This window comes from Plasmodium inui (genome assembly GCF_000524495.1).
Source record: "Plasmodium inui San Antonio 1 unplaced genomic scaffold supercont1.12, whole genome shotgun sequence".
In the NCBI taxonomy this organism is placed as follows: Eukaryota; Apicomplexa; class Aconoidasida; order Haemosporida; family Plasmodiidae; genus Plasmodium; species Plasmodium inui.
In genome coordinates, this window is record NW_008481846.1 from 520,424 (window position 1) to 538,054 (window position 17,631).

General features: G+C 44.6%; 3 protein-coding genes across 3 annotated transcripts; 1 reads left to right on the forward strand and 2 right to left on the reverse strand.

Moving 5' to 3' along the window:
- Positions 1 to 301: 301 nt before the first annotated feature.
- Positions 302 to 5,068, forward strand: C922_03158 (hypothetical protein; the record flags this gene model as incomplete). Its single annotated transcript, XM_008818750.1, has 1 exon — positions 302 to 5,068. One exon carries the CDS (start codon positions 302 to 304, stop codon positions 5,066 to 5,068), a length of 4,767 nt encoding a protein of 1,588 aa, XP_008816972.1.
- Positions 5,069 to 5,525: 457 nt separating this feature from the next.
- Positions 5,526 to 6,233, reverse strand: C922_03159 (hypothetical protein; the record flags this gene model as incomplete). Its single annotated transcript, XM_008818751.1, has 1 exon — positions 5,526 to 6,233. The coding sequence occupies one exon, from the start codon at positions 6,231 to 6,233 to the stop codon at positions 5,526 to 5,528; it is 708 nt and encodes a 235-aa protein (XP_008816973.1).
- A 691-nt stretch (positions 6,234 to 6,924) lies between these two features.
- C922_03160 (hypothetical protein) lies at positions 6,925 to 16,624 on the reverse strand (the record flags this gene model as incomplete). The annotated part of the gene is made up of 6 exons (XM_008818752.1): positions 6,925 to 11,579; positions 11,839 to 12,046; positions 14,977 to 15,018; positions 15,158 to 15,256; positions 15,546 to 15,663; positions 15,810 to 16,624. The coding sequence occupies 6 exons, from the start codon at positions 16,622 to 16,624 to the stop codon at positions 6,925 to 6,927; spliced, it is 5,937 nt and encodes a 1,978-aa protein (XP_008816974.1).
- Between the last annotated feature and the right edge of the window lie 1,007 nt (positions 16,625 to 17,631).

Below are 17,631 nucleotides of genomic sequence, written 5' to 3' on the forward strand. Positions count from 1 at the left end.
AACTCTTTTTCCGTTATTTTGTCACCCCCAACCTGCCGTTCGAATGGTCTTTCGTTACATGTAGCCCCCCTCTGGCTCTATTTCTTCCCCCCCTCCATGAAGTAACCGTTATGAGGCGCAAATGAGAAAACGCTTACGCAGCCCTGCCCAGGTATAGCCATCTGAGCTGTCTGCGTCTTCTCTGCACAGGTTCCTTTGGGCACAAAAAAGAAGTTACGTATATACCAGGAGGAGTGCACTCGGAGTACTCTCGGATTACGCGACCCCTCCCTGCCAGTGTGAACACAACCCAGCTAAAAAAATGACACGGCAGCATCCACATGGCTCCTCGGAGAACGTACTGGAATACGCCCTTCTAGCAGTTAACCACAGTAGAATTAACTGCGTGCAGAAAAATGTCCCCTTCGAGGAGTCCTACCTCATCAAGAAGAAGAAGCATGATCATCTGCTAGACCTGAAGTTTTGCCACCTCAGGCGGGGGTCCACTCCGACCGATTCGTCCACTAGCTCAGTCGGAGAGGTTAGCGGTGAAGTTGGCGGTGGTGGCGAAGATGGCGATGCTGCTGCTGCTAGCCCAGCTTGCCAGCTTGGCAACCTTGGCGGAATTCTACCCAGTTGTAACAGAGCGAGAGGGCGGGGCCACAGCAGCGCGTACTTCATCCTGAGACAGTGGTGCGAGAAGTTGGGGACGGGCGACGGCCCTCATCGGGAGGCAAATCAGAAAAGAGGAGACAACCTCAGCGATCACGAGGATGAATTCAACGGGGGAAGAAAGCCAAGCTCAAGGTACGAGCGAACCAACTTCCCAACAAGCTACGTCGTTATAGGGACACATCAACACGGAAACAGTAGTACTGCCGCCCCTTGCTCATACGAAGAAATGACGGTGGAAATCCCAAACTATGACGTCGAAGTGGATGGCTTTTATGTCCAGATCCATGTGGACCCAAATGAAAAAGACATATTTATCCTATCATGCAAAGAACTTATCCTCATAAGAAAAAAAAAAATAAAAAAAAATAGTCCCATTCGGGGGGAGTACTTATTACACAACAGGTATATGGCCCTCCCATCGAAGAGAAAAATCATTAAAGCCGAGTGGTTTCATAAATCGGACCACGTGGTTTCCCTGTTGACGTATGAGCATGTTGAGGCATCTAAAATTTGTTCTCTTAAATTTAAGTCAGTACTTCGCCTAATTAATGTAGAGGGGGAAGCCAGGGAGGAAGTAAAAATAGTTATTCCCGACGTGGATATTATCCATCGGAAGTTGAGGAAGGAGAACCTGGAAGACATAAAGAAGGATTTGTACAAAATGGGGAAGATCAATTCGTCTCTCCACTTGGTAGACGCGGTGTCTGGTAAAAGTGGCACTGAGCAGATGCAGACGAGGAGCCTTCCACAGTACCATGATAACAACGCAGAAAGGGTAGAATCCTTCCCCAGTCACGATAAAGTAAATTCTCCACAAGGCGAAGATGGCCAAGACAGACACACCAACATGAGCTCAGCAGACACGGATGGGGAGGGAAAAAAAACGTCTAGCAGCCATCCGATAAGTAGCGATTTAGCGATGGTCTCAGCAAGAAGTAGGACCGATCTCGCCTCTGATCACGTCCTAATGAAGGAAAAGAAACAGCTACGTAAGAACAAGTACAAAAATCTCGTAGTGGACTACTGCTTTGGTGCCCCCAGTGAAAATATCCCCTGGATAGAAACCTGCGTCTTTGTTCTTTTAAGAGATGGACTGATATTAATATACACCCCGATAATCACGAGCGAGTGGTACGTGAGCTACTTCCTAATGCACGAGTTGAATCGGATTCGGCAGAGGGGGATGGAAAAATGCGGAGGCACCAACGGGGAACCATTCGATGGCCAACCTGGTGATGAGGAGCGTTCCGATGTGCAACGCGGTGATGGTGAAAGCCTCCATGAGGAGTATGCGGAGGATTTCCTCGCCCACTATGATCACTTCCGAGGGGTCTCCGTGAGGCAGTACAGGGAAAATGACGTGTGGGTGAGTTTCGATCGTAGGGGGAAGCACGCCGGAGGCAGGACCAGCTGGAGAAGCGTCGGTGAAGGGAGCGTCGGTGAAGGGAGCGTCGCTGGCACTGTTCGTGGTGGTGGTCGCCCAAATGATCGCCGCGCCGGGGCCGCCTTTTCCTACGCTCCCTACGTGGTCAACTGTCTGAGGAGCTCCACCTACCGCAGCATTGGCCTGCTTTATTGCAACCATCTGGTGTTCATCGCCGTCTCGGATAAGTTCGGGTACGTGTCCTTCGTCCTGCTAAACTATTTTCTTACTCCCCACATCGTGATCCCCACACCTGGGCAGAGCGAAACCGACAGTGGAAACACATTGAAGAGAGCGATGAATTTCCTGTCGATGAAGAAAAAAAAACAATCCTTTTTCTTTAACATCTTCAATTTGAACGATAATGCCATTTTCGAAAATCTGACTTCGGCGGGTTTGGCCAATTTGATTAACCGAGATCGATACGATGAGTACTATCGGCGTGTCAAGAATGGCAGTTACGAGATAGCTTCCCTCATGGGGAAGATGTCCCAGAGAGGTGCAGCCAGGGAGTGTACCCGGGAGGAGGAGGGCAACCATCGAGGGGGGGGCGGTGTCAGCCATGTCAGCGGTGATGTTGTCCAGCGTGGTGTTGTCCGCGGTGATGTTGCCGAGCATGGCTGTCTTGGCACCTCTCTCCGGAGGGACCCCCCCAATGAGCAGCGCGAAAGCGGCGCAAACTTAGGGCAGATCAAAATTGACGTCATCAAATTGACCAAACCAAGGACGCAGAAGAATAAGAAGAAGTCCCTATTCAAAGAAAGGTTCACCAAAAACAGTGACAATAATGAGAAAGAGAAGTATAGCCACTCCCCTGGATTTGAATACACCTCTGATGGGAACATTACCGAGCAGTATGACTTCTTCTCCTGCTACGAAGATGAAAAAGAAATTTTGGAAAAGCAAATAAACGACGAAGTGGATCTACAGTGTCATCCTCTAAGTGTCCTCTATTTTGACTCATACTACACCGGAATGAGTAACGTCAAAATGATTGTCCTGAATAAGCACAACTTGCTTTGTTTCAATAATGAGAAAGTTGTGCATCTCCACTTAGTTTGGCTAAAATTTGTCAGCGCAATATTTTCCCTCATCCATTTGAAAAACATCCTTTCCGCTAAGTTGATTCACGAGATGTGCAAAAATGGCCTTTACATGAGCACCACCATTTTTAAGGCGCCCATTAGCTTCTATCAGTTTGACTACTACGCGTATCTTTTGTTGGACCATACGAAGCGGCTAAACCATGACACCTTCTCGGGAATCTTCGGCGGGGGAAGCTCCGTGGGAGGCAGCGTGGGAAATGGTACTCAAAGGGACGGTGTACATGTCATCGGACGGGGCGAAACACGTGACACCGCCATCCAGTGGGAGGGAGCTGCGGACAACTTTGACTGCCTGCAGTCCAGCGCCCTCTACGATGTGCAGTATGTTCTTCACCCCGTCGTCGTGCAGGAAAGCAGCAACGGAGGCAGCAGCGGCAGCATCACCCCCCAGGGGACTGATCCCCCCAGCGACGTGTATTTCATCTTCACGCACTACGTAAATCTCGACAGCCAGAGAAAGGAAAAACTATTCATGAGCAGGAACATTAACTTCTTCACCTCTTCAGTGTATAAAAAGCTGTTCCTCATATATGATTGCTTCAAATTCAGCATTGTCAGGAGGAAGGGGAACCCAAATCTCAGTTCACAGGGAACAAACAGAACCCATTTTCTACTAAGGGAGAAAAGAAAATGCAAACCGCTATGTCCGATCCCTCGACAGGCAAGACTCAGAAATTTTTATATAACTACGCAAGTGATGGATGACGACTCCATAGATCTGAACACGTATGAGAACATGCTTTCTCTTTATGTGAATTCACGCTGCAATGATTATATGAATTCATTGATAAAGAAGAGTTTCATTTTTTACCAAGGGAAGGGGGCCCCCTACAACGTCCTTATTAATCGTGACGCGCGTGCAACAGGGGTCACTATATCCAGAAGCGGTGTGCATACAACGGGATCGCGGAAAATGATCACTCATATGTCTAGCGGCATCGTTGGTGCGAACTATACCCCGCGATTGCCCTACTACAATGACAGCAACTACATGGGGGAACTCACTCCCAGAAGTGCTGCCCTGATTTGGGACAAACATGGTGTACAAAACGGCAAAGAAGAGTGTTCATACCTGACACAGGGTAAGTTCATCTCAAATGGAAGAAGCGCCACTACAGTTAAGCAACAGCTGCACAGCGTGGGCAACCAAAAGGGCTCGATCCTTAAAGGGGAAGACACTCCCAACGCTCACAGCACAGAAGAGATCGATTTTTTAAAACACATATTCGTCATCCTACACAGTAATGAAAATGACGAAGGCAACGACATTCACAGAAAAAATCCAATGTGTGAAGAAAGCAGTCCCGCCGCTTGCAAAAAATACAACTGCGGTGTTGGAAGTATCACCGAAGAAGTGAACCCAGAGAAACTCATAAACGACATTAAAGTGCACGTCCTTAAGGGAGACTCCAAAAAATACGACAATGTACCCTGCACCATGTTGCTGAAAAAATTAATCAAAGTAAAAAATGACTACATACATGTGAAGGATTATTTTTTAAAAAAAAAAAAAATCAACTTAGACTCTCTTCCCAGTGATGTAAAAGGGAAAATAAATTTCCTTGAACAAGTCGTATTGGTGTACTACTTCTTCCTGGACTTAAATTTTTACTATGAAAATAAATTTGAGAAAATTAAGAAAAGGATTATCCATTCGCTAGGAGTGGATGTTATACATTTTGTCAAGTCCCATGCGTCTGTTCAAAGTATGAGCAAAGCGTTGATTGAAAGAAACACCACTTTGGTGAAGGACATCGAGCTATGCTACCAGAAGCATCAACTAATTCGAGAAAAGTTTAATTTGCTCAAGAAAAAAATTCATCTGCACAGTTTGGTGAAACAGGAACGGTTCCCAGCGAAATGGGAAGCGTTGAACGCGGGGTAAAGATCTCCAATCAGGCACGATGTGGTGTGCTTTACTCTGCAATAAGAGGGGTACCACTGCGAGTGCCTCCCTGCGGTAGACCCTTTTTTTTTTTTTTTTAACCATGGAGAGATGCACCTGCACTGCTTCATATCCACCCGTACGTTTGCACCCCTGTGAAACTACCACAGTAGAGACTTCGTTCAAAATGGTTTGTTTTTTTTGTTCGGCATTCCTGTTTGGGGAAGCTCAGCCGAATGAACGTCCACCCAAGAAAAAGCGGGGGGGTTGGATGGAAAAAAATCGTCCTCAAAGTGAACATGAAAAAAAAGGGCACGCACATGGGTGTGCCAAAAAGTGCAGGCGTAATGTAACACAAGTGCAACTTCTGTGTGGCGGGAAAAAAATTGCCCCCCCAGGGTATTACACAGGGCTGCTTCTATTCGCTTACGTATGCTCTGGCGCCTACCTGTCGCCGCTAAGAGTGCACCTCGACGACTCTCTTATGCGCCCGCAACTCGGAGGCCAACATTTTGAGAATCAGCTCGCCGTCGCGCAACGTGCAGGATATACTCTGCCCATCGCAAAAGGCTTGCGGCATCTGGAACATCTTGCAAAAATAGTACTCGCCAACTCTTTCAATTATTTTCGTGTGGTATTCATGTTCCGTCTGTAGTTCCTCCAATGGTACTTTGTACTTGTGGCCGAATATTTTTAGCACCCCATCTTCTAACTCGACCTTTAAATTTCCTTTACACACCCCTGGTAAGTCCATCATTATAATTACAAAATTGCAAGTGGAGTAGACCTCTATCCTGGGATTATAATTTATTTTGTTTAATTCTTCCTTCGACGGAGTTACTTCAAAAACGTTGTTTGTGTTCCTATTTAAGGGCATCGCTTCGTAGTACATCCCTGTGGGCATCTCAAACGTTTTTATGTACTCACTATGCTGAGTGTTATGTGATGGCTTGCTGGACACCCTCTCCCAGCTGTATTTACACTCATTGTGGTGAGAAGAACTGTACGAACTCGAGACTGGGTTACTGTATGAATAGCTGCTATACAGGTTTTTTCCCAGGGGTGTGGTTAACACCATGGGGGAGGTGATGCTACTTGTTTGTATGGTCGGGACTCCTGACGATTCGATCACAACTTGGGGGTTTGTGCTGTTCAGCGTGACCATTTTTGCGACATAACAGAGAATAGAAGGATGATGAAGAGGCGATAACTGTTGTGCCGTTTGGGGCAGCTGTGTGAGTGGAACTTTTGTCCAAACAAAAAGACAACTTTTAAATGTACCCCTACGAAGCGGAAAGAATACGCAACTACAGAGTGGTGCACGGAGAAGGTTAAAAAAATGAGCACAGTTACAAAAAAAAAAAGGCAATGCAAAAAAAAAAAAAATGTACAGAATGTTAAAATGAAAAATAATTGACAAATGGTGAACACATAAAAAAATGTTTCTTAAAGCCGCTTCTCTGCAGCGTAAAAGACAACTTTGACTTGGCCTTTTTTTATAAGTTACAATAGACAGTTGTTGACATTTTGGCTAACTAGCCATTCGTCAATAAGGAAAAAAAAAAAAATATATACACTTGGTAAAAATGGCTAGCTGCTCCACGTGCACAGGAAGTCGCTACCCCTTATGCGGGAACTCGCCAGGTGGCGGCGGGGAATGCGCAAAGTTGTCTGATATGTGTAGCGCAAGATTATCTGAGGGAAAAATCTTCACAAGGAGGAACACTTAGTTGCTCATTTTGGTGACCCATTTTAGTGATCCATTTAGTGTCCCTCTTTGGTATATATATATTTTTTTTCTCTGATGGCGAACCTTTCGTGGGGTGTTTCTGCCCCTCCCCCAGGGAGGCGCAACATCACTTGCTTATTTTCTTTTTCTTCTGAATTTCCTGGTTCAATATGTTGCGCATTTCGTTCGCTTCGCAGTCCGTCGTGGAGCTACCATTTTTTTTGTAGTCCTGAAATTCATTTTCATCGGAGAGCACCGTTTGGATATTTTCCCCGTCATTGCTGCTGCCCCCTTTGTTTAAGTATTTTAACAGGTCTCTTTTTTTCTCCTTAACAACTTTTTTTTTCTTCTTCATCCTCTTCTTTTCAACGCTGTTACTTGGGTTTAAGTCACTCAAAGGTTTCACTTCTTCTAAATCGCTATTTTGTATCTTTTTTTTCCCCGTTTTTTTGGCAACACGATTTTTGGACTTAAGCTTCTCAGACGTATCTGCATCCCCCAAGTCGTTGCCCCCTTTTTTTTTAACCTTGTTCACACTTTTTTTGTTATTTTCCAGTTTGGCGTTTTTTTCCGGTGGGCCGTCTTTCCCGCGTTCACGCAAACGAGTTACACCGTGTAAACCGGTTAAACCGCTTCTATCCCGAGAGGCCACTTTTCTCACGCCAGCCCTCTTGAGGGACAAATTGGTGTCTATCCTGCTCACATATTTTTTGATTATTTTTTCTTCGGAATAGGGGCGATTGACAATTGCCTCCTTTTTTTGTTGCCTCCTAGGGGGCTCTTTGGCCTTGGGCGCAATTTCCTGAAGCGCGTTCTTTTTCCTCGAGTCCCTTTCGGCATCGTTCTGTGTCTCATTTGGGCTCTCATCGTTGGCGTCCACTCTTCGGGGAATTCTGCCTCCCTTTTTGCTGCCCTGTTCCGTCCCCTTTTCCCTTCCCTTTTTCTTTTCCTTTCCTGTTCCTTTTTCATTCTCCTTCTCCTTCCGCTTCTTCCTTTTCGCCCCGGATTCCTTCCTCCTCTCAAGGTGCTCCCCATCGTCCTCACTCTGCACGTCGGCCGTCGAGAGGTTTCCATTGTTGTAGCTAGCCATGATTTCATTCTTCACCTCGCTCGCGTCGATTTTGGCCTCCTCCAGCATTTTCTCCATCTTGTCTACAATCTTATTGAGCATCTCCCTCTCCCCCATCAGTTTTTTCATTTTCACCACCTTTTTCTTATTCTCCATGTTTAACTTAAATTCTAAGAACCTGTTTTGCGACTCCAGATTTTTGATGATGGCTATGGACTCTACCAACTCCGTGTAAATTTTTTTATTCAAATTTCGCATGTCATTTTCGATTACTTCTTTTTCTTGTAGTCTCTTCCTGGAGAGCATTAGTCGTCCATACATGAGAAGAAACTCCTTCTTCAGTTCCTTGGTCGCCTCGCTGTTTTGTTCATCCCGCGCATTTAACTCCTGTAGCAGCTCATTATACTTCGGGACAAGATAAAACAGCTTGTTCTCTTCCCGGAGCTCCTTAATTAGGGAATCCTTCTTCTCCATTTGTTTCCTCAAGTTTAGGTGAAATTCAGCCAATACATTGAAGTCTCTGGTTTTTTCTGCAAGCGATATGGACAGTTCTTCCAGCTTTTTCATCATCCCTGCAAACTTGAAGTTAGAATCTACATCACCCGTCTTCAGCAGATCATTTTTGTAACTTTCTGTTGCCTTAATAATTCGATTGAAATGTTTCTCCACTTCGACCTTATCGGTTAATATTTTTTTAATGAAAATGTTAATATTTTGAATGCGCTGGGAAAATTTCTCCTTGATCTTCTGGACAGCTTGTCTCATTTTCTGTTGTTCGTATAGTAGTGCCAATATTTTCTGTTCCCATGGTGTAAGCATGGTCAGAATGGAGTCTATTGTTTTGCTGTTCTTTTCATCTTTTATGTTCTTTATTGTGTTCCCCTCCTCATGCTCATCCACCTTATTTGCGATGGTACTTCCGAGTATGTCTTCCAGCGCTTTCTTCGACACATCATATGGTTTTTCTTCACTCTTCAGTATGTCTTCTACACTTTTTAACTCTTCCCCATTTGGGTCTTCCCTCTGTTGAATCCTCAGGACGAACGAAAAAAACATTTCGTTTATGAAAACGTGTGATATGGACTCATTGTATTCCGCATCATGTTCGTTGTCGTCGAATACGCCACTTAGCAGCTCCTCCTCCGCCTCCCCCATTTCTACGGAGCGGTCGTTTAGATGACGACGCTTTGCAGCCGAATCGTCTTTATCACCATTGGTACAAATAGCGGCTGACGCGGAACCTGTAGTTGGGACATTGCCCTTCTTTCCACTGATCATCTCCATCGACTTCTTCGTGTCGCATAACTTCAAATCTTCTCTCAAATTCTCCTGCAGCTGCAACACATTTTCTATGTTCCTTCCTGGAGGTACGGTGCCTGTTAGGATGGTAGACAGGCCTACCTTCTGCATCAGCTTCATAATAAATTTGATTTGCCTGTTCAACTCGACGTTTCTGCTGATGATTTTTTTTTTCTTTTTCAGGTCTTCTTCAATTTTTTCCTTCAAGTTGGAGATGATGGACGTCCTTTTTTCGTTGTCGTCTTGCTCCCTCGGTTGAGCGAAGCTCACGGAGGAGAGTCGTCTCACCAGGTCGGCTCCGCCCTCCCACTTCGTCTCCCCCTCGCGAAAGTCGTCGTCCTCCAGGATGGTCTGCCCATGTGGCTCATGACTTGTGTGCCGATTTGAATCGCGCCTGGTTTGTTGATTTTCCTGGCGATTGTCGTCCAGGTCGCTCCTGTCAGTGAGTTCACTCCCCTCGCTGCTGCCATCTTCTTCGCTGCCCCCCTTGAGCGCGCCAGCCGCTTTCCCAAAGGACCCTCTTTTGAACTTCTCATCATTGACCGTTTTTTTCTTCCTCAGGTGGTTCGTCCCAACTTTGTTGCCCCTACCCTTCGGCTTATCTTTGTCCCTATCCTTGTCTTTATCCTTGTCTTTGTCTTTATCCTTGTCCTTATCCTTGTCTTTATCCTTGTGCTTTTCCTTCCCCTTCTTCTTCTTGGCCTTTTTCCCCTTGCCAGCTTCCCCCTTCTCCTCTTCATCCACCAGGTTGGAATATTCCATGTTGCTTAACTTGCTGAGCTGTCCATACACCCTATTGGCGGAAGTGTTGCTCGTAGCGGCATCTCCTTTGTCCCTCCTCTTCCTCCTCCTCAACTCATTCTTCTCCAGCCGTTCCAGCTCTTCCAATTCATTATAATAATTGAGGCAAGTCAAATCGTCTTTCTGGGACTCATTGGACATAGCGTCTTCACTCATTTCGGAAGAGTTTAATTTATATGGAGGTTTATTCTTCAAGTAGTCCATAGCCTTTGAGATGTTAATATTTTCCTGATCATTCTGATCTTCATACTTTTCCATCCCATCCCACTTGGAGTCATATTCATGGGTATCAAAGGATCTCAGCCATGTGTATTCATTTTTTATATTGTTACTTATGGTCATAGAATACTTGAGCGACTTCTCCGTGTTGCCATCGATAGATCTCAACGTTCGGTAGTTATTTGGATGCACATGGAGCTCAGACTTTAGGATAAAATTTTGAAATTTCTTCACTTTTTCTTCCAGTTCGTGCTTTAAGGCTAATATTTTTTCATCATCTTCTGGATTTCTAGAACTTACATTGTTTTTCTCCCCCCCTAGGAGATGATTGTCTACATTTTTGGTGGTTGCCAGATGCTTCAGCTGATTCTGTAGCTTGGCTATCAGCTCCTTTTGCTGCATAATAACGGACTGCTCCGCTGAGAGGTAGTTCACTTGGATTTTTTTTTTGATTGTCTTACACTTTAATGCGAAACGGAGGGTAGAGAAGGAGGTGTCCAGATAAAAATGAGACGGATGGACAGCCACAATTACAGAAGCACGACAATTTCCTCCCAGACTTTTACTCAGAATTCTGGTCAATTTGGAATCTCTCCATGGTATGAAAACTAAATCTTCTTGAATTTTTTTCAGTTTTTTTTCATCTCCTGCTGCTATTGCTTGAGCTCTTTTGGACAACTTGGAAATGACTTCACTTAGGACGAAGAGACTTTTATTTATGGCCTTTCCCTCTTCTATCAGCGTCTTCGCATTCTCTATTCCTTCGGCTGCTCTTCCTGCCCTTTCATTTCCTGCCAAATCTACTATCTTTAGTTCCCCCCTTTTGTTAATCGATGTTCCATCACTTAGCACCTGATTCGATTCCAATATGACGGTAAAAATCGTGTGCGATCTGGAAGACGTTTCGTTAAAATTGGTCTGCGATATGTGTCTTCTCTGTTCAGCTTTGGCAACTAGAAGCATTACTTCATCTATGGACGTTACTGTTTCTTCTTGTACCCCTATCACAACGAAGCCCCTCTTGGGGTCTTCCTTCACATCCAGATTTTCAGTTGCCCCTCCTCGGTATCCTTCTTGTAGCAAATCGTTAACTCTCTCCATGTACACTTCCAGGTAAGTTACGCTCATCAGAAATTCTTTCGTGTTGTTATTCGATTCGTCATCCGTATTGATACTGTCACTATTATCTTCATTTAGAGAGGATGGGTTTTCGATACCGTTGAAGAATTCTGCCAGTGATCTTGGCAGCATGCCTGGGTCTGTTGGCACCCCCATTACACTGTGTGTCTTTCCTGACCCCGTCTGCCCATAAGCCAGGATACACCCGTTTATCCCTTTAAAGGTGTCCAGAACGATATCTCTCGCTAGGTGTTTGTACACCTCTTCATTGCCAACTTGGGGAAATAAAAAAAAAGAAAAAAAAAAGAAAAAGTAAAGTAAAGAAAGGACGAAACAGCCATGTGTTAGGAAGGAAAATGTAACGACACGATGGATTAGGCCGTCACCCCCATTAGAAACGCTGCAAAGACGTGACGTCACTGACGCGATGGGAGTAGGCGACAAAATTGGCGACGCTCACAGATTGGCCGAATAGACACACAGAAGATGCACACATTATAAGTGTACTTGCTCCTCATACAGTTTGCTCATTACCGTTTTCGTCGAAGCATCGGTCGAACGCGTAGTACCGCTGCAAGACGGCCTTTTGACCCTCGGACTTTTCCACATTTTTCTTGAACTCCACTTTGTTTCCCTTCTTCGGGACCCTCGCGTTGAGCATCTCGGTCAGAGAGAGCGGCTCGACTACTAGCTGCATGTCTGTTTCGTTCATTTTCCACGCTTTCAAGTGGCCGCTGTTGATCTGGAAGGCGGGCGAGAAAAAAATACAGCCATGTCGATACGGAGCTATCTCACTAAGCAGCTACGTCACTATGCAGCTACGTCACTACAGAGCTATATCACTACGGAACTATGTCCCTATGAACCCATGCTGCTACTCAGCACGCAACGACGAGAGCACTTACTTCCTTCTCGAACAGGGGCCTTATACGGGTGCACACCCGAATAGCCTCCTCTTTGGAGGAAGCCTCCACCTGCAGCCCGTCCAGGTTTATCATGTTTTTTTCTTCATATTTATTTACGTCCATTTTGTGGAAAAAGAGAAAGAAAGACTGAAAAAATAAAAAAACAGAACAACGGGGTGCTTCAAGTGGAGGGGACAAATTCTCCAAAGTTCGTGCAATTGAGGCCACCCCCTAGGTGCACGCTTCGCAATCAGTTGTTGATATTTTCACTCAATATGGAAAAAAAAAAGAAAAATCCATAAAATTTGGTGCTCTGGTTCCTTGGCATCTTTTCCCCGTGTGCAATCTTGGAGGAAAATGTGCTGAGCTGAGGCCTATTGGAAAAAGCCTACAAGCGTTATTTTCAACAAATGAATCAAGTGTCTTCCCTTCGTTGTATGTTGTATATGAAAGTTTACAAATTGGGGAAATGCGCAAGATGTGTTTAGCGCCGCAAAATCGTTTCTTCTTAATTTTGCCAAAACATGGACGTTAAAATTTTACGCCACGCGAAGGTAAACAAAAAAAAAAACTTTTTTTCGCGAAATAGATTTTAAAACAATTTTACATGATAGTGAAGGGACAAGCTTCGAACATCTAAGAGCTTTGCAGTTTCATGCATCGTCATTATATTTGCCCTTTTGTTCTTTTTTTACGCTTACTTTTTTGGTAAAAAAGAAAAAAGGGAAAAGTGGATTACGTGCGCGGGGGCGTAGCGTTCAAACCTCTTACGAAGAGCACGTGGAGATCCGCCTATACTGGTGCATATAAAAAGGACACATTCACATACGTGCGTATAGACATAGTGTACATGTGTGTATGTGTACACTTGGGGGCCTTCCTGAGAAGTGTAAAAAGGGGAAACGTGCGGAAAATTCTTTTCGTGGGAAATATTTTTACACGAACAGTCAGGTGAGAAAAAAAAAAAGAATAGTTAAAAAAGACAGTTAAAAAGGACTGTTAAAAGAAAAAAAACGCGGATGCAAAAGCGGAAGCAACGGAAGAGGCAGAACAAGAAAATGCTGTGGATTTTTTCTTAAACTACCAAAAATACCCATCGCGCGGATAGCGCTGTATGAAAAGAACAAATCTGTTGCGATGTTTCACGAGCTGTTTAGAAGAAGAATGCAAAATTACACATCCAATTAAGCCATTTTAAAGGAAAAAAAGAAAAATAGACAACCATGCCTTCGTTCCCACAGGCATGATATTCATGTAAATTTTTCCCCTTGGGAACAACATCAGAATGTTTGCTACTGTTTGGCAGCAATTTCCTCAGCATGGAATTTTTTTTTTTTTTAACATTTTGGCTAGAAAAAAAAAAAAATGTTTAATTTTGCCTGAACAGTCAAGTAAAAAGTGTCAAGCGAAATAAGCCAAGCGAAATATGACAAGCAAAAAATGTCAAGCAGAATATGTCAAGTAGAATATGTCAAGAAGAACATGCCAAGCAATGCGCATTTTTGCACCTTCACCTATCATCGGGTGTGAAATCTTTTCCAAATTAAGCAAAAAAAAAAAAAAAAAAACCAAAAAAGAAAGGATGGCGCAGAGAAGAAAAATTAAAGCCGAAACACGTAAAAAGTTAATTGCAACGAAAGACTACACTTGACACGTAACTGCTAAAACGATAAAAAATAGAAACAAAAAATAAGAAAAAAAAATTGTCCGACGGTTACGCCAGAATTGCATCAATTTGTTTATCATACGTCCTTCTTCTGTTCCGTAAAATAGAGGTACATAAAAACCCAGCAGATGGTCATCTCAGAACTAAGGAACAAAACAGAGGAGTAGAACAACTGCGAGTGTTGGAAAGAGGGGGCGAGGGGAGGTGGTGGTGTAAAAATGAACGTGTTGATTTGTGGGGGGCCCATACTAGAAGCACATTTATCACTCGTTCCTCCGTTGCTAACATTTGTGCAGCTCCCAACTATCTGAAGCACTTCATATTGTACCTGCAGAAAGGTGTTATACCCTTTAAATTCAAGGTAATACGCCCACAAGAGCCAGTTCGCCTGCGCGCCGATAAAAAGAGGCGGCAGTTTGTGTTGGTCACCTGTATGCAGTCGAAACACGTACACTTTCGCACGCGGTCGCTCTATCAGTTGTTCATTTGTCCGCTTGAGGAAACGGAAAATTAACAGACCGCTCGGTCATGTTGGCGTGTGAACTGGTGACACAAGATCACATGCCAAGAAAACTCTCAACCGAATGTGCGCTTTTGCAAACCTTGGCTAAAATGAAAAAGAGCGCTGCTCCCGCAATAAGGGCCAAGTTTTTCTGTTAAACATTGCAAATGGATATATGTACAGGCGTTTGGGGGGGGAGGATGAGGAGGATTCACATCCAGACATTTGCGAGTTGCCGCGTAATTCCCTCGCCGCATGTAGGTGCACGCGCCGATCATCTCTGCTGCTTTTACCCTGTTTAACGTTATGGAGTGCAGGACAACCGGAATGAAGGGGAGGCACCAAATGAAGTACTGAAAAGAAAAAGGCGGGGAAGAGGGGAAAAAATGTGTTGGCGAAAGGTGCACCTATTGAAAGAGGTGAATATAGGAAAAAGTATCATCCGTACGAAACGATCCATGTTGATTTGGTGCGTCTCTCCTTATTTATGGAACTGCTACTTGACTGAGCGTTGCTTGCACAGATGAGCGCATTTGCCAATCCGACTCATGGCTACATTTGCCAACCCGACCCCTGGCTACATTTCTCTCTGTTCTTACCTGCGAGGTGCACACTTTGTTCATGGCAATGAAGGCGAGGGTCTTCGAGGGAAAAAAAAGAGAAAAAATAAATAACACAACATAACATAACGGAACGGGGCATAACAGGATAAACAAGTGCCCATGTGCGCATCTCCATACGCGCCATACGAGGACCCCCCCCCTCTGGTAACATATTTACCTGCAGGAACATGGACAATTCCAAATTGGCCCGCGCGTACTTAAAGCCGAACAGCGCCACTAACACAGCTTGGGGAACAAATGTTATGAGGGGGATGATCTGCACGGAGGGCGAGTTAGGGCACGTTTCGGCATGTTCCGGAACATTATAGCATGTCGGTGTAGGGAAAAGGAGTTTCCCCCCTTCGAATGTACGTGTGCACGTGTGAGTGTGCATTTCCATGGTCGCCGGAGGGAAGGTAGCCTCTTAAGAAGAAACAACCACAAAGGGCAGAACAACGCCGTCTTCAATCGTTGTAACTGTAGCTGTGCTGTCTGGCTATCATCCTCCATCTGTTAAGGCTGGCGGAGCATGGCAAATGCGAAAGAGCCCCTTAACACTGCGTTACCTTGGAGTTGCTTTCAATGCTCAGGTACATAAGATAAAAGAAGAGGGAAAAGTTGTGTCTGTGATCCCGACGCACGAGGTGGTATATGAAAGACTCGTGAAGAAACGCGTATCCGTACCTGCCATGGAGGAAAAAAAAAAAAAAAAAAGTACACCAATATGGGAGCAGCTTATCTGTACGTGGGTCCACCGGTATGAAGAGTCGTACGACAATTTTCGCATGGGAGATACCACATGGGAGGTACCAAGGGGGGTAATTCCTCACATTCGATAGAACACCCCGTTTAGCAGCATAAAGGTGGCAAAACTCCACAGGGAAAACACCAGCTGGTCCCGGTTTAACTTAAGCAGTCCAACGAAAAGTCGCGCGAGTGAGCGAAGAGTGCGGTTAATCAGATTCACACAAAGGTCCTGTTGTTTATCCCCTTGGAAAAATGTATCCTTGGCCAAATAGTCTTTGTTCAAATAAAGCATCAGAGGGAGGGCATAGATAATTGGGTATATCTTAAAATTAACAGCTAGCCCATAACAAATAGCTGCGAGGTAAATTTTCTTCTGATAAATACAAAGGAGAGTTAACAAAACGAAGAAGGAGGGGATACAGTCGGCATTACCCCTAATGGATATGACGATCACCATCGGATTTAGGATCCACAAGGAAACATAAAAAATGTAATTCTTGCATGTGGGGTATTTAATTCTTAAGATTCTAATCAGGACAATGGCTATGAGAAAATCGAATGATGAGAATACGATTTTGCCAAAGGAAAAATGAAAAACGAAATTCGGCACCATCAAGTAAGACAATAGAGGGGTATATCTATAGGTGTATCTTTTATAAGGAGATTCATTCCTCAGTACATATTTGGCAGCATCTGAGAAGACATAGTAATCGACATCTGTAAACTTCACATCGAAATTGTTGTCATGCCACAGGCTGTAGTAGTAAACAATTACACGGACTATGATCCCTAGGACGAGAACTAATCTTGTCAGGCTTCTCACATGGCTGGGGTCCATGTTGACACTTCTATTCCTATGTTCCGTTTCAGACTCTTTTCGTGGTATAATGGCTGCCATTGGGGGGCCACGTTGCGTATACCGCGCGGCCCATGCCGTCTGGGGGGTGAGCGACGGAACATCTATGATGATGCTAATTGTGGCACAACCTACCGTAAGGCTACAAAATACCCTCACGAGCTCTTTTTACAGGCGGGGAACAATTAAATCTAAATAATTTCCGGGGCAGCTCTCCCCCATTTCTTCCCTTCAACGCCGCTCCCTCATGAGAACACTTCCCCGATTGGTGCACGAAAGATGGACTCTTACGCGGGGTTAAGAAACGGGAGTGAACTGATGAGAAGAAAGCGAATGACCCATTGCGGTTATTATTCAGCCGAATGGAAAACGTCCACCAAGTGTAGCGGTTTAACTATTGTGCGGGAAAAAAAAAACTTCGTTGTGTAACGTTTCGTTCGATTCACAGAAATTTTGCTCAACTGACATGTAGTGGAATTTTTTTCTTCTTTTTTTTTTCCACCCTCGCAACGATTTTTGCTTTGTTCATATTTTCCCATCAGCAATTCGTGTATATGCCCTTCTGGGAGTGGACTTCACGGGCACATACTTTCTCGATCGTCACGATTGTGTTATCGGCACATGTTACATTTTCGAAACAAGTGACGTGAAGAATGTATGCATGGGACTACGGGCATTGGGTGGGGAAAAAAACACCCGTATCTTTTTTGCCTCCCATAAAATAGCCAATACAATTGCGCGCAGGAAATTTCCTTCTGCCATAGATGGCAAATTTTATTTTTTTCTTTGCCTCCTTTTGCTGACTGCTCAGTAATGATTGTAGCGAGTATTTTCGCTTTGAAAGAGGCGGCGGTAGATGGGGCTTCATCATTATTGGGGTTAATTTTTTCTCCCCATTGTGCATTCATATCGGTGTTGCTTTCTTTAAAGATCATTTGCTGATTTAAAGAAAGCATGCTTCCCCTCCCACTCGCACATAAAGTGGGGTTGTCACTATGGGCCTCTCTTGACACGAGGCCTCATCCCGCAGTGAGAAAAATGGCTACACT